This window comes from Triturus cristatus, chromosome 4_2, assembly GCF_964204655.1.
Source record: "Triturus cristatus chromosome 4_2, aTriCri1.1, whole genome shotgun sequence".
In the NCBI taxonomy this organism is placed as follows: domain Eukaryota; kingdom Metazoa; phylum Chordata; class Amphibia; order Caudata; family Salamandridae; genus Triturus; species Triturus cristatus.
The window spans coordinates 155590771-155606640 of NC_140586.1; the positions used below are offsets into that span (position 1 = coordinate 155590771).

Consider the following 15870-nt stretch of genomic DNA (forward strand, 5'->3'; position numbering starts at 1 on the left):
GTTCATAAATTCTGGAACCAGCTGTCTCTGGCGCTAAGGCAGAAACATTCTCACTTGGCTTATAGGAAGAGTCTTAAAAGGTTTTTGTTTGCTAGCTAATTGTTCTGCTTCACTGCAAGACCCCAGGGTGAATGGCATGATTTATAATTTCCGTAACATAAGCAGGCACGACAAAGGATGACACACTTGTGCTGGTCAGTAAACTGCAGTATAAATCAATGTGGATACCCAGTCTAGTGCAAAACCTGGGCACAATTACATGAAACGAACAGTGGTTCTGCCACAACCCACTTTTCAAAGCTAAAGGATTTCTATGTTTATTATCCCTTTCTACGTTAGGATATCACTCAATGTTACACATATCTGTCTAAACACATACTCCAAGTAAATAGCATAAACTAATTATGGTATTCTGTAATTTATTTCAAGCAAAAAGGTTTTTGTATCATCTTACAAATGAAAAAGAAACCGGTCATACACACATTATCTGGTGCAAAGAGTGAGACGGAGTGAGATAAAGTGTATAGTTTTCATAAATCACAAGACACAACAAATCCATTGAGTACATACATAAACAACATTAACAATAAAGCACAGAGTAAAAACATGTAGTTATTCTCAAAATGACCTCAAATTTCAACCGGGTAGTTGCGAGAAAGCCCTGAGACTCACACCGATCAGGTTATCGGGGGGGGGGGGGCAGGACCTTTGGTGGTGTAAGTATATTTATCATTCACGCCGGATGGCAGGTACGTGAAAAAACGCTTGCTCCCTAGACATTGGAAACGTGGCATTGATCGTGGTTCTGACTTTGTCTCCCCTCGTCCTCTTTTCCTTTCGCCGTTGTGGTTATTGTTTGTTTCCCTCTTTTGTGAATCCCCCAAATCAATGGGTTACACTTGATCAACGTATATCACTGTGTTTGACTATAAGGCTACCCCGTTTACCTGAGCTCTCATGTGAAACACCACTCCTCTTAAACTGGGGTAAGAAACATAGAAGGTTCTTGTCATGAAGAGAATGTGCATGTGTATATATGTAAATATAAGAGTACAGCGAATTTTGTGGCATTGTGTCGATTTGAGTGAATTACACTATATACTGCACAAATGTTCACATGAAAAAGGATATGGACAGTATGCGACATATGTCACCACTTCACTAGTTGGAACCACCTAGTTGAATGTGGTTTATTTTTATATCAAAGTAATTTTCACACACCACATTGGTTTGTTGAAAGAGGTGTGCTCTTGGTGTACTTGTTAAAACGCACAGGTCACCCATAAATACACCACCTGGGAAGCAGAAACTACAGGTGTTATCAATAATACACTATGTATGGTCTTGTTTGTTTTCTCTTTCAGATGGAGTAACTGACATGTCTAATTAGTCGTGTCCAGGAAAGGAGCAGCTCTCTGCCCTTTGTTATAATAACAGTATAGGGAAATTCCCAGTGCATGTTATAAATTCCAGGGAGGCCGCCACTTCTAGCCCTGAAGAAAGTCCAGCACCCTTTAGGGGCATAAGCGGACTGAAACATGTTGGCACTAGGGTCTTAGGATTATAATATCCTGATTAACCCTAGCACTTATTTTTAATATCCCTGACAGATCCAAGAATAAAGGGAAACTGGAATCGGTCTGTGGACTTTTAATCTTTAACCCTCCCTGGCCAATCTATCACTAACAGCTCCCTGAAAAACGGTTGAGCCCACCCTGACTTCTAGGTGTCTGGGTGACCCTATGATGAAGCATGACACAAATAGGGTTTGTGAGGGTAAACAATGCAAAAGGAATGATTTCCCTCCCCACCTCCTAGTGGGTTACCACCACCAGCTTCACATGGGGACTTCACAACATCACTATAGTAGGTTTACCTGCAGCAAATCAAATATATGATTACCAGAGGAGTACTTTTTGTGGTTAAGTATTAATACACGGGAGAGCGTACTCCCTTGTGTGAGTTCCTATCGGCCCTTGTGGTATTGAGGAAAGCCTTTTTCTCAATACCAATTTGTGAATCATGGATTGAGGTATGCCAGAGCTTTGGAAGTGTCTATTGTGGCCCCTAGATACTGATGTAGGTAGGAGGGCTGGAGATGTGACTTGGTGAGGTTTATTGTGAACCCCAAGTCATGGAGCAGCTGAATTGTTTGGTAAGTGTGGTGAATACACTGGCTGTGTGACTTGGCTTTTATCAGCCAGTCGTCCAGGTATGGAAACACATGAATCTGTTGTCTCCGCAAGTGTGCAGCTACTACCGCAAGACATTTCGTGAAGACCCTGGGTGCTGTGGTTACTCCGAATGGGCGAACCTTGAACTGATAGTGTTGGCCATCCACTGTAAACCTTAGATATTTAGGAATGTATAGGAATGTGGAAGTAGGGGTCCTTGAGATCTAAAGTGGCAAGGAAGTCGCCTTGTTGAAGCAGTGGAAGGACTTGTTGAAGAGTGATCATGTGAAAGTGATCTGACTATGTAGAAATTGAGAGGTCTGAGGTCCAGTATTGGTCTGAGAGAAGCATCCTTTTTGGGGATTAGAAAGTACAGGGAGTAAACCCCTGTCCCTTGATGCAGTAGGGGAACTGGTTCTATTGCATGCTTTTGAAGCAGTGAGAGAACTTCCTGTTTGAGAAGCGTTACAGATGTTCCGTGGACATGGGATGCTGCTTGGGCGGTATGTTGGGGGGAGTTGCGGTAAGTTCCAGGCAGTAACCATACTGGATAATTTATCTTACCGACCTGTCTGTAGTGATGGAGTTCCAGACAGGTAGGAACTGTGAGAGTCTCCCTCCGACCGGAGTGGACTGGTCTGGAGGGAGTGTAGGGAAGTCGCTGTTTGGTAGTGGGGGAGGTCTGATTGTTGTTACCTCGGCCTCTCCCTTTGTTAATATTTCCCCTGTAGCCACCTCTGAAATAGCAATTGTTGGGGGATGTTTGTGTGGGGCTTTAGTAGGAGGAGGAGGAAGCAGTGTCTGTGCTGATGTTTTTGGATGCGCCCCTATAAAAGGAGCGACGAAAGGAGCCTTGTGTTGTTGGAGACTGTAATGCTCCCATAGATTTTGCAGTGTCCGTGTCTTTTTTCATTTTTTCTAAAGCTGTGTCTACAGCTGGGCCAAACAGGTGTTCTTGGTTGAATGGGTGATTTAAGATAGTAGTTTGCACTTTTTCTTTAAAACCAGAAATGCGCAACCATGCATGTCTACGTAGTAAGACACTGGTGTTGACAGATCTAGATGCAGTGTCTGCTGCATCAAGGGCACATTTAATGGATGCATTTGTAATTAACTTGCCCTCCTGGACCAGATCATGGGCTTGGTCAGGCAAATGCTGAATTAGGTCCTCAAGCTCATCGTAGTGAGCCCTATCATACCTGGCAAGCAGTGCTTGTGCATTAGCTATCCTCCAGTGATTAGCTGCTTGGGAGGCAACTTGTTTGCCTGAAGCGTCTAGCAGTTTAGACTCCTGTCTGGAGGTGGAGCATCACCGGAGGTTTGAGCATTGGCACGTTTCCTTGCGTTGGACACTATCAAAGAATCTAAAGGGAGTTGTCCTTTAATGTACGTGGGATCATTCAGGGCGGGTTTATATTTTTTATCAATGCAAGGATTGAGAATTCTGGTCCTGACAGGGTTTTTGAAGACGTCTGGTGCGTGTTTAATGACACCTTTGAGCATTGGCAATGTTTGCATTGTCCTTTGTGACTGGGAAAAAGTATCTACCAGGAAGTCTTCCACCATGAGGTCTGAATGCATTTGTACGCCATGATATTGGGCAGCCCTATTAATAAGCTGACTAAACCCCATGTTGTCATCTGGGGGTGTGTTGGGTATGCATCTTGATCATGAAGGTCTGGAGGATCTGCAGGATCATTGTAATCTGCCCATGTGTCCTGTGGTAAAGCAGTGTCATCATCAGAGTCATCTAAAGGGTCATTATGTCCACCCCCGTCCGCTAGGTCATCATCATCCTGTGGTGGTAGTGAGGATGGAGAGAGTCTAGGAGTGTGTATGGGAGACTTTGTAGGAGACAAAGGCTTAGTAGGAAGAACAGGAGAAGAGGGTCATAGGGGTGAAGTCGCAAAGTCTCTTTTCTTTACAGGCACCTCAGGAGAGTGTGAGGTGTCTAATTTCCTCCTCTTTGTTGGGAGACTGACAATATGGCCTGTTTTAGGGTCCACATGAAATGTCTTTTGTTTCAGATCGATAGGGTCTGGTTGAAACAGTTCTTCCTGGTTGGTGTCTCCTTTCGGTGCCCATTTTTTCGGTTCCAAACATGGTTCTGATTTCTGCTCTGGAGCCTTCGAAGGTTTTTTTTGCTCCTTTGGCTTCAATGTTCAGTCGGAAATCTTTTTCGGATCCGTAGGTTTTCGGCGTTTGTTCGGATCCGAGGCCTTTTGGTTTTTCGGTGCCTTAGAGCTCGATGCCGAGGACTTTTTGGTGGGTAACCGGAGTAGGATGTATTCCCGATTTTGGTACAGACGGTGTTTGTTGGGCACCGATATGCGGCTTGCTTGGTCCCGAGCCGCCGGAAGGCTTTTCCTTTGTCTTCGGAGGTGAGGCTTCTGAAGTTTTCTTTCAGTCGCGACAAAGGCCTTCAGGCGAAGTTTTGACCAGAGCCTCCTTTTTTTTTGGGGTGGGGCAGGGGCAGTTGTACTACCTCGTTTACCTGGAGTGATGTGGTCATTGGAGTCGGAGTCATCAGCTTTGGATACGATGTCGAGCTCCTCCGAATCCTCTGCCTCTGGAACGTCGGGGCCTTCATCGAAGATGTCTTTTGGCACCGGTGCAGCCTGTTGCGCCATAACGTGCTGTTGAGCCCGGCGATCACGGATAGTCTTTCTGGATCGAAAGGAGGCACAGGCTTGGCAATATTTTTCCTCGTGTTCTGGCGAGAGACAAAGGTTGCAGACCTTGTGGTAGTCGCTGTGCTGAAATTTAGCTCCACACAGGGGGCATTTTTTAAATGGAGTCCTTTCCATTAGCCGTAGGCCCGAATGGCGTCGATAGGCCTAGCGGCCCGCATCTACGTCCGGGATCGAGTTAGCGCGTCGAAGAGCATGTGAACGACAACAATACCGTCGAGTTGTGATGGTTTGCGCCTCAAAAAAGTTTGGAAACACGGTACCGGAGCGCCAAAGTTACATTCGAACCCGATGGCGGAAAAAAACAATCTGAGGATGGAGTCGATGTACATGCACACTATCGTCCAAGGAAGGAGTCACCTATCTCGTGACTACAAAGACTTCTTCCAAGACAACAACAAACTGCAATCATCCGAGCCCAACACCAGATGGTGATCTATGCAGAAGTATAAATTCTGCAGCTCATATGCCTCGAACACTGTATTTCTTACATAACTTTAAAGACAATACAAATAGAAACACATCCCTATATGAGACACCCAAAACAGACCATTATCAATGCAAGTGGAGCAATACATTAACTAAATGGCTCCATGTATTCTCCAATGAACGGTGAAAAGTGAGCACCACATTCCTGTAGTAGTCTTCCCCCACAACCACCACCTTTGAATATTTAGATCATACATTATTTAAAAAACACTTCTGTCCAGGGACTGCTTCTCATTCAAATGGAATTACCCAACCCCTCCAGTCGACAGGTACAGAAAAATTTACGAGTCTTCCTACCTTGATTACTTCCGGAAACTGCTTCATGCGCTTTCCGCATGGGGAATAGTACCAGGTTTCACCCTGCCAACGGTGACTGCCTTTCTTAATGCGAACCTCTCTCCTCCATCTAGGTAGTAGGAGCAAATGAAACATTCAGTGTCTTTCTGTGTCAAGAATTAGAGAGCGGTTTAGGGTGACGGAATAGAGTGTAAGGCCAGAGTTCCTGCACTCCTCCAGACTGAAGACATATGAAAACTAAAGTCAAGATTTAAGAAACTCCTTTAAGTGCATAACATTTTTGGACAGCTACTGAACATAAGGTTCTAATCCTATCTTATACCACCCTTTCACAAACGTGTTATTTTCTCAACTGAAATGTGCTTGGAGGTTAATAGTTGAAATGAGCAAAAACATTCAGACACAAAGTTCATTCTCCAAAGTCACTTTTTCAATGGTTTTACAATGTAGTGGTGAACAAATTAATAACATTTGGAAATGGTCTTTCAGGTAGATACTCTATGTAACTGCAGATTCCTCACCTTAGAACACTCCCTCAGCACCACCCTGGATCTGGAAAACTTTGTTAAATGTTAGTGCTTCTGCGTGCTGCTGGGTGGCGGCGCTGTGCGGTTCTGAGTTGACTCCACACTGCTCCAGAAGTGACAGAGAGGAGCCACTTAAGTACTACCCCGATGCTGAGGTCAGTTTCTGTCTTTCCCTTTCAGAGCCGTCAGAAGAAGAGTGTGAAAAATTGTTGCAATCAGTGGGCATAATAAAAACAGGCCGTTCCACAAAACCTGGAGATGGGATATAGGTGGTAAGAGTGCCAGGACACCTACGGGTAACAGTAGCACTTAACAAATGTCATAAATAAATAAATAAATTTGCCAGAAGATCACTGCCAAAGTTAAGTTACTTGCTCTTCTGATGGATACTTATAACCTAAGATTCCTCTCCTTGAAAAATATATCAAAACTGTACCTGTCGAGTTGGAGTGTCTGTGGAATGAATTCAGACTAAAAAGTCTGGCGGGAATTTGAAGGCGAAATGCCATTCTGGCTCGACCTGGTTATCAAGGCAGCAGTGCTTCGTGAACATGTGCACGGACGTGTCCAGACCAGGCACGCAGTATGTCAATGCAGTCGTAACAGCCTTAGCCCTTCTGGAATGGGCTCACAGAACTTCAGGAGGCTGTTTCCTAGCCAGTGAGCAGAAAATCTCATTTCAGAGGACTAGTCACCCTGTCAGGGTACTCTTCTGCAGAGCCTACAAATTCTCCAGAGAACCCCACCAACAGTTGATGGCCCACTCAATGATTCTTGGTGAAATCAATGAAAAAGCTTCAATCCCTTTTGGGGTCCAACTGATGGAGCCTATCCTTCTCATTCAAGGGGTAAGGTGAAGAACAGCACACTGGCAGAGTTATGGATTACCCCACATGGAAAGAAATCCCGTCTTTTGGCAAGAATGCCTCTCAAGTCCTCACCACCAACTTATCTGGAAAAAAATTGGAGTAGGGCAGATGCACAAAAAGTACCTGAAGTTCACTGAAGTGACAAGCTGAAATATTTGCAATGAGAAAGACTGACTTTAAAGACTTAAAGTCAGAAGACACATCGAGCAACTATGCATTAGCTTGCAGGAAGTACAGATGCAAAACTTCAAGACTAAGTTAAGGTACCACAATGGCATCACAAATGGTTATTCCGACTGGCCCCACGCCACCTTGGGATGTAGATAGCACTCGTGATTCGCCCAACACAGTCTAGTCAGTTATTCCACTCTCACATTTAGGGAACCTGTTAGGTGGATTGCGGGCAGAAAAATGCTTTGACATTCCTGTCACCTCCAGAAAACAAAGCCTCATGACACAGGACCTCATTCTGCCTAGCTTGCTGCAGTATACACAAGGCTGTGGTGTTGGCTGTAAGAACCTGCACCAGCCTCTTAATGGATGATAGGAAGGCCTTTGAACAAGACAACTGGTCCTGATCTCACCTCCCTCAGATTATCTCCCTAGCCCAGCAAGGATGCTTGGCCACCACAGGCAGCTTTGGGTGTGGAAGAGAGATGAACCTGCAACTGGACCAATTCCATTCAAGCAGCCACCACTGCAGATCTCGAGCAGTATCCTCCGACACCTGAATGGCATCGGTCAGATTGCCTTGATGCTGACTCTATTGGAGCTTGAGATTCTGTTCTAGAGCACGCACATGCCACCTGACAAAGCGGAAGAGGAGACAGGAGGCTAAGAGGACAAGAAGCCTCAGAGCTGCTCTCATAACGAGAAGGGTCAACCCAGAAACATAGATTATAGACTGAATGCCCTAGACTTTATTGCAGCAGGGGGAAAGCCCTGAAATACAGTGTGCTCAGGAAAATGAGCATTGTACAGGCCCAAGGGCACCATGCAGTCACCTGGCTCCAGACCACTCTGCGCCTGAAGATCCAAAATAGGCCCAATTCCCCAGTCCTCCTTTGGAACTACGAAACAATGAGCATAAAAACTCTGTCTCTTTTTCCTAGTCCGAAACCCTCCCTGTGGCAACTATGAAAAACAACAGACACATTCTGTAACAGAATAGGCAAGTGCTCACCAGCATTCCACTCTGTTGTGGGAGGTTAAGAGGATGTGGAGAAACAAAAGGTGGGGCAGACTAATTTTGAACTACTTGTAAGACTCATCTGTCTGATGTGATGCAACCAGGGAAGAAATGGCAAACCGTGCCCCCAAATGGTTGGGCATATGCCACTTAAGAACAAAACTCAAGTGTTTTAGTGGCAGTTGTAGAATGGGAAAAGTAACTGGAGGGTTGATGCCCCTGCTGGCCTACACGGTGCCTGCCAGACCCACATCCACGGAGGGACTGGGATACCTGCTGCATCAGTTGGGATGGCGGTATCTGTCTATACGCCAGTCCACTGATAAGGCATCTACATTTTTTTTAATTGATGCAGGAACGGTTTAGTAGAGGTCATCAGCTCCAAAGAGTGCCATAGCTCTACTGCTCTTGAATTTGCAGAGTCTGCTTTCAGGCCAAAAAGGAAGGACTCAAAGGGCATATCTATGAGGGGCGCGCCTGTACACAAACGGAGAATCTGGTGGAACGCATCCACGTTTGTCGACGAAGTAGAACACTAGAACCTACTGTCTTTCCCAGGCAGTCCATCTTTTCCAGACCAGCACTGTAGAAGGCTGGCTTAGTATATGGACATCACTTATGTAGGTGTAGCACCTGAACTAATCCAGACAACCCTTATGGTGATTTTAGTGGTCTTAGGCAACCAAAGAAAGCTCTCTAAGGGGAAGCCGTGGAGAGCAACCTTCAGGCTTAGTCCAGGAGTGTACAGCAGCTTGTTTTACCAGTACTTACTCTTATGGTGTAGGTTAACTGAAAAAGAATCACATAGTGTAGTTATAAAAAATATGTATTTATTATAAGCACTCACTAACACATTGCAATATCTCCTTTACGGAGATATAACCACAATAAACACGTAAGTAGTACAAATACACATCGGTCTCCAGGGGGAGACCAAACCATATACTAATACTAAAATAGTGGAATGCGAACTACGACCTAAATCGAAAATAGACCCAGAAGACTTGGGGACCCAAGCAATCACCCATGGTGAGTATCAAGGAACCCAACTGAGGTCATGTGCAGAGTGGGAACACGAACATGTGATAAATACAAGTCAATGGGTAAGTCACGGTTGCAGTTTTAAAGAAAAAGGACCCTTCCCAGCGGACCCTGAAGACACCCCATGGAATATTGGAAAGTCACACCACTCGTGGATACCCAAGGAACCAGGATGCCTACACCAGGGAAGCCGGGTGCAAAGTGACGTCAGAAAACGCTATAAACCACAATGGAGGACTTCAGAAAAGATGCCACTGGCAAAGACGGAAGAGTCCGGTGGAACCCAAAGGTTGATTCAAGTTCAGAGGCACCTGCAAGCAGAGGGGACAGAGTCTATGCCACTCAGAAGCGACCAGGAGGCATGGAAGACGAATGGCCATTGATGCCAGGGATGCAGGAGAGTTGACGTGCCCTTGAAGTTGCAGCTGTGCAGACCAGGCAACGCTGTAGAAGAGCAGAAGCAGTTCACAAGCTGTCCCGCATTAGATGTCAAGAGCCAGGGGGTCATTGTCTGGCAAGGGCACCAGCAAGCCTTGGCAACTACAACCAACGTAGTCGCCCAAAAAGGTGCAGTGGCAGGATCAGCAAGGTCCAAGTGAGACAAGTCAGAGCAGGCCCAAGCAAGCAAGGGAGCCCACTGCAGCCAAAGAAGATCCTCAAGAGGACCCACAGGCCGAAGGCACAGGAGTCGCATGAGGACCTCAAGCAGCTCACCAAAAGATGAAGGTCCAAGATGCAGGGGATGTGGTGCAGGAGAGGATTTTGGCTGCAGGAGATGCTTGAGGCTGGAGCTTCTTATAGCATTGGCAACGGCAAGTCGACACAGTGCACAGTACTGCTCCAGCGGTCCGACAGAACCACCACCTGTGTGGCTGAACCTTTCGGAGTCCGTAGGAGCACAGGAACAGCAGACCATTCGGCTTCGTTGCGGTGCCTGCAAATGCAGGAGAGTGACTCCTTCTGCTCCAAGTGAGATTCCTTCTGTGTCTTGGATGTCCACTGGCCGTGCGAAGAACCTGTATGCAGCACAGGCACAGACGTAGCAGAAGACTGGCAGGACAACGAGACCAGGAGCATCAGGATTCTTCCCAGTTGTAGTATTGGTTCTTGCAAAGTCTAGTGAAGCTCAAAGTGCCCAGACGGTTGAAGATAAAGTGGTTTCGGATCTGAATCTTGTCCCACGATGAATCTAGGGACCCACTCACAGGTAAGCCCTTAAGTAACCTAAAGAAAGGGTTGGAACAATTCAGGCATCCCTCCCAGAGGAGGAGCTGAACAGTGGGGAGGTTACTCCCATGTCCTTTGTCCAGTTTCGTGCCCGAGCGGGAGCCAACGGCTTCGTGAACTGGTTTCAACTGGAGTATTTAAGGAGGGCACCAAATGTGCCCTTCAAAGCAGTCTAGTGACTCTGGCAAGCACCCCCACCCTGTCCCAATACACTAAGTCCTGTCTGGGAGGTGGACACACCTCTCTGTGACAGGAAACCTATTGTCTTGCCTTCCCCTGCTCGAGCTTGGTTCAGCAGCAGGAGGGCAGAAACATGTCTCTGTTCGGCAGCAGTCATAGTTTGCTGTCTGGGTCTAGAACACTGGTACCGGGAGCACTGAGGGGCTCTCAGAGGAGCTTTACAGTGCATGAAGTCATACCTCCATCACCGTTTACATTGCTGGGGTAGGATTCCAACATGTTTGATACCAAACACGACAGGGTTCGTTACAGCCAGTTTACAGTTAGCCATTGCGTAATGACGCATGGCTACTCTATCCTAATGGCTGATGCACTTACAACCCAGGAGAATGGTCTCTGAAGGTTGCAGTGATGTCCTGCTCATGCGGGGACACCCTCACACTTATAACCAAGCACCCTGCCTTCAGGATTGAAAGGCCTGCATTAGAGGTGACTTAAAGGTTTTATGTGCAATTACCTCAGATATAAGGAAACTTATATCTGTCGTAAGTGGTGCTAGCAGCAGCTTACACAGGCTGCAATGGCAGGCCTGTAATCACAAATTAAGTGGTCTCCTATGGGTAACATAATACATGCTGCAGCCCATGGGAGACCCCTGGTGTACCTATGCCCCAGGTACCTTAGTGCCATACACTAGGGACTTACAAGAGTACACCAGTAGCCAATCTGGAGTGTACCTAAATACTCACCATGTCCAGTTTAGAGGAGAAGCACAGAGAACGGGGTCCTGATTAGCTGGATCCCAGTCAGACTAGTCAGTAAACCATAATGACACGAGCAAAAAGTGGGGGTGACCATGAAAGCAGATCCTACTTTCTTACATGCACAATTAATGTATTTTGCTTTGCCCCATCCATCATGAATCGTCAAGGCCGAAGAGGCCCAAGGGTTCTCTGGGACAGCCACTAAGTCATGTCAGACAGGGCATTTGTATAACAACCTAGTAAACATCTAGCTTTCACAGCCTATAATTCAAGGCTGGCAGAAGAAAAGATGTGCTTGTGAAAAGCCTCAATCCTTTTGGAATCCCTTCCTGAGAAAATTGCTGGAAATGAAGTAAGATCCCCATCATCAACTTGAGGTGCCGCACTGTTCTGGCACAGGATCAGAGTCACAATCAAAAACATAATGAAGCTTCTGCCAATAGGTTACACAACAACCGGTTGCGCTTTTGTAATTTTATAGCGTGGCATCAGTCAGGCAAAAGCCAAAGTGGGTTTGTGGGTAAACACTGGAGTCACAAACTGGTCCTCTTTGGGCACCAGTGTCTTCAATGCTAGAGACAGAGTAGCAGGAATTGGCATGATTACGGGGCCTAGAGAAGAAGTCTGTATTGGTGTCAATACGGGCCATCTAACGGGATGGGAGGACAGGCAATGTTGGGGACTGACCCACAGGAGTGAACCGGACTGTGGGTCTCCACATTTCCTTGGGCCCAAAGGCAAAACAGAAAGCTGGAAACGCAGCGATAATTTGCGGAATGGCCTCCTTCAGGCCTCCATCTACTGTGGGTTGACGATGGCCTGGAAATTTCAGGGTGATTTGGGACCAGGGAAGACATTGAAGGAGTGTGACTAACAATAATCTTGTCTTCTGCGACATGCAGCTTTACCTCTCGGATTGCCTTCTGGTGCATGAGGGTGCACTTATTGCACAACTTAAGAGTCGTGGCACTAGCCCAGGCACCAAAGAAGAAGGAAAATGTTACTTACCCAGTAAGCATCTGTTCTTGGCATGTAGAGCTTTAGATTCACATGCTTTGATGTTTGAAGAGCTCTACTATATTATGTAGTAAGAACAAAAGATTTTCTTAAGACAAAGTAGCTCTTTGTTGCTTCTTCTGAACCACACAAAGGCAATCGAATTTCTAAATCAGGTATTGCTAAATGGATTGTTAAATGTTTCCAAACATGTTATACAAAAGCATAAAGAACATTGACCCCCTAGAGCGCATTACACTTGCAAAATAGGGGATACTATGGCCTTCTTAGAGAATATTTCATTAGCTGATATCTGTAAGGCAGCAACATGGTCTACACCACAAACATTCACCATACATTATTGTGTATAAGTGTTAGCGAGGCAACAAGCTAATGTAGGCCAGGCAGTACTTAAAACGCTTTTTCAAACAACTGCAACGGCTACAGGTTAGCCACCGCTTTGGGAGAATACTGCTGCATAGTCTATGCAAAGCATGTGATCTACAGCTCACATGCCTCGAACGGAAAATGTTACTTACCCAGTAAGCATCTGTTCTTGGCATGTAGAGCTGTAGATTCACACGCACCCACCCGCCTTCCCGGGTACCTATAGCTGTTGCAGTTCTTTCTTATCTTACATACATACGGATGGACATCTCTATTCTACCTTTACTAACAGCATTCTCAACCTCTGCGGGAAAACAATTGAACAATGGAGTCGTTGCCCATGCGCACTATCACTGAAAGGAGGAGTTACCTACCTCGTGACTAGAAAGACTTCTTCAAAGAAAAACAACTTGCAAACATCCGAACCCAACACTACATGGCAGGAGTATGCAAAGCATGTGATCTACAGCTCACAGCCTCGAACATCTAATTCCTCAAATTGCAGCATGGCTTCAAAAAGTTAATTTTGGGTTGGGATAACGTTCCCTAGCACACTGGTGAAATTGTTTAGAATTGTCATTAAAAAAAAGACAAGCTGAAAGTGGAGCTCCAGATGAGCTTCGGAAGTCACAGAAAGAAAAGAACAGATGTACAAGTCGCAGGAGTGGCACTTATGTGCGGCTCTATTTCATCACTTCCAGAGCAGTTTGGACTCGGAGTGGAGCTGCCCTGCGCCACCCCGTGGCACGCTGGAACATCCAGTCTGGTACCTGGGAGTGTTCTAAATGAGAAATTAAAAGTTAGCGAGTCTGAGGTTACAAGTATAGGTCAGAAAAAAAAATCTGGCCCCTGCAAGTAAACTCCGGCCTTTCTATGCTAACTAATAGGGCTCTTAAATATGTATGCTTCTTTCTGTAAAGATTGCTATGAGCTCATTCGCTCTCTCGGAGGCAACAAATGAAAAGCAGAATGTAACACAACTTATTTGAGAGATTACAAGAGACCAGCAAGGCACAAATAGCTGTCGGTTTACTCAGTCAGATGTATGTATTTACAGATCATCGATGACTGGGATAACATATATACACATACATGCCCCCCTTTACCCTTTGTGTTGCCTTCCTTGAACCTGTTGGATTCCCATAGTCACTGGGATAAAATGGTTGGCTGATTTAATTAAATATATATATATATTTAGAGATTATTTCTGCACCTACCCATGCTTAAGAGGAAAGAAGACTTCTTCTGGTGTGGCTCGTCTCCGTTGGATGTTACCTGATGAGGGAAAAAACACTTTGATACATCAAAAATACTAATAAAACACTGAGTGGAAGGCAGATACAGACAGGAGTTAATGCAGAGGTCTGGTTTTAACTCAGGCATATTTTATTAGGCTTAACTCCTTACTAGTGGCCACTGCTCCAGCTTATGAAAAATAAATTAAGGTCTTTGGGAATGTGGAAGTGAAATGTAGAATACTTTTTCACATACATACACCACTGATTTCTCTCCCATTTTTAGCCAAGGATGCAGAAAAGTATTAACATATATGCATAGTTAATGGTCACAAAAGAGCAGTTATTTAAAGTGGAAACCTTGGAACTGGCTAACCAGTGGACTACGTTCTTCTCCTTGTTTACTAAGGAAAAGTGAAGAGATGATCCAGGATTTGGGATTTTTCAGATAGGCTTCCATAAGCAGTGAAAGGCATTGAGAAATTAGTTTTATTAGGCAACTATTTTCTTGCGGATGGAAAGTATTAGTTAATATTAGGGTACTACTTTATCCATTTTTCGCATTATGAACTGTCTATTACTGAGGTATGCTCAGAACCGAAGTAAGACATCTGCTATTTAAGATCCTTCCGGAGCCCAACAAACACTCAGGATTTTATTTTAATCATCACTGCATCGCATGGCATGATCTAGAAGAGTAATGTATTGAGGCAATATCCTTTGACAAAACTATCACTGTCATGGCTCCAATGAACCCCCAAGGACCTTTTTTCCACACTGGGGATCTGTCACTTAGCCCAAGCCCCTTAATGCATACGACTGACCATGTGAACTGGGTCGGAAACTTCAAAGCATTAAAAATAAAAGCATGTGAACTGTTCTCATTCATTCACTCTTGCAACATACTTCACTGACAGGAAGTTGAGACACTCCAATGCTGCATACCTCTGGGGTACTGAAACCCGTAGATCCTGAGCTAGTTCCATGACAGAGAAGAAATTAGTTGCTTACCTCTAACTGCAGGACTCCAGAGTTGGTATTTTTCCTAAACCAACGCATTCAATCTTCGAAGTGGGAGTCTCCGATTATATATTAAAACAGCTTAGAATTCAATTTTCTATTGGAAACAACAATGAAAGCATGCCTATTTAGTAGCCCTTTATTCTTATTTGAAACCACTTAAACTTCAGCCTATGAGACTGAATAGTTCTCAACTCCACTACCCTAAGGGCGGCCTCTGAGTTTTGTTGAGAGTTCTTTAAAGCATCTTTCCAGCAGGTTGCAGCATTTTTCTGCAAGACATCGAATCCCTTTACCAGTTTTCCTCAATGCATCTCTATTTTTTTGGGTTTCAGATTGGGATCTGTGACCATCCATTGTCCTTCTCCGTTTAGTCTGAAATCAGCACCCCACATCATTATGAAACGTCTCGCCAGAGCGGCTGCACATCTCAGATGTAGGATCCATTGTTTATTTCGGTGTCTAGAGACCGAACCTGTGTGAATGGGATACTGGGGATCTGAACTCCGCTGCAACAGGTTTTCTGATCAATTGCAAAACGGAGACTGAAACTGTTTTTCTGCTAAAGCAGGAACAATTAGCACGCAGCAATCTGAGAGGGGCAAAACATAGGCTGAGAAAATAATGCCAGGAAAATCCTGCAATGGCCATTAATGGTTAACACAACTACAGTAATGCCATCATCAGCTACCATCAGATGATAATACAACTGTTTCTGCAGGATCAGAAAAAATGCTGATAATGCGTGGAACAGCCTGGCAAACCCTTCTCTGCAACAAATTATT

The 15870-nt window shown here is 45.2% G+C and overlaps 1 protein-coding gene across 1 annotated transcript in view; it reads right to left on the bottom strand.

The window, feature by feature from the left end:
- The window catches only part of BAZ2A (bromodomain adjacent to zinc finger domain 2A), a 1031051-nt gene that overhangs the window by 685371 nt on the left and 329810 nt on the right, over positions 1 to 15870 (bottom strand). Inside the window, exons 8-9 of the mRNA XM_085600883.1 lie at positions 14048 to 14105; positions 5651 to 5759 (exon numbers count right to left, since the gene is read on the bottom strand). Of these exons, the coding sequence (XP_085457009.1) occupies positions 5651 to 5759; positions 14048 to 14105 (167 nt within the window). The remainder of the gene's footprint in view (positions 1 to 5650; positions 5760 to 14047; positions 14106 to 15870) is intronic.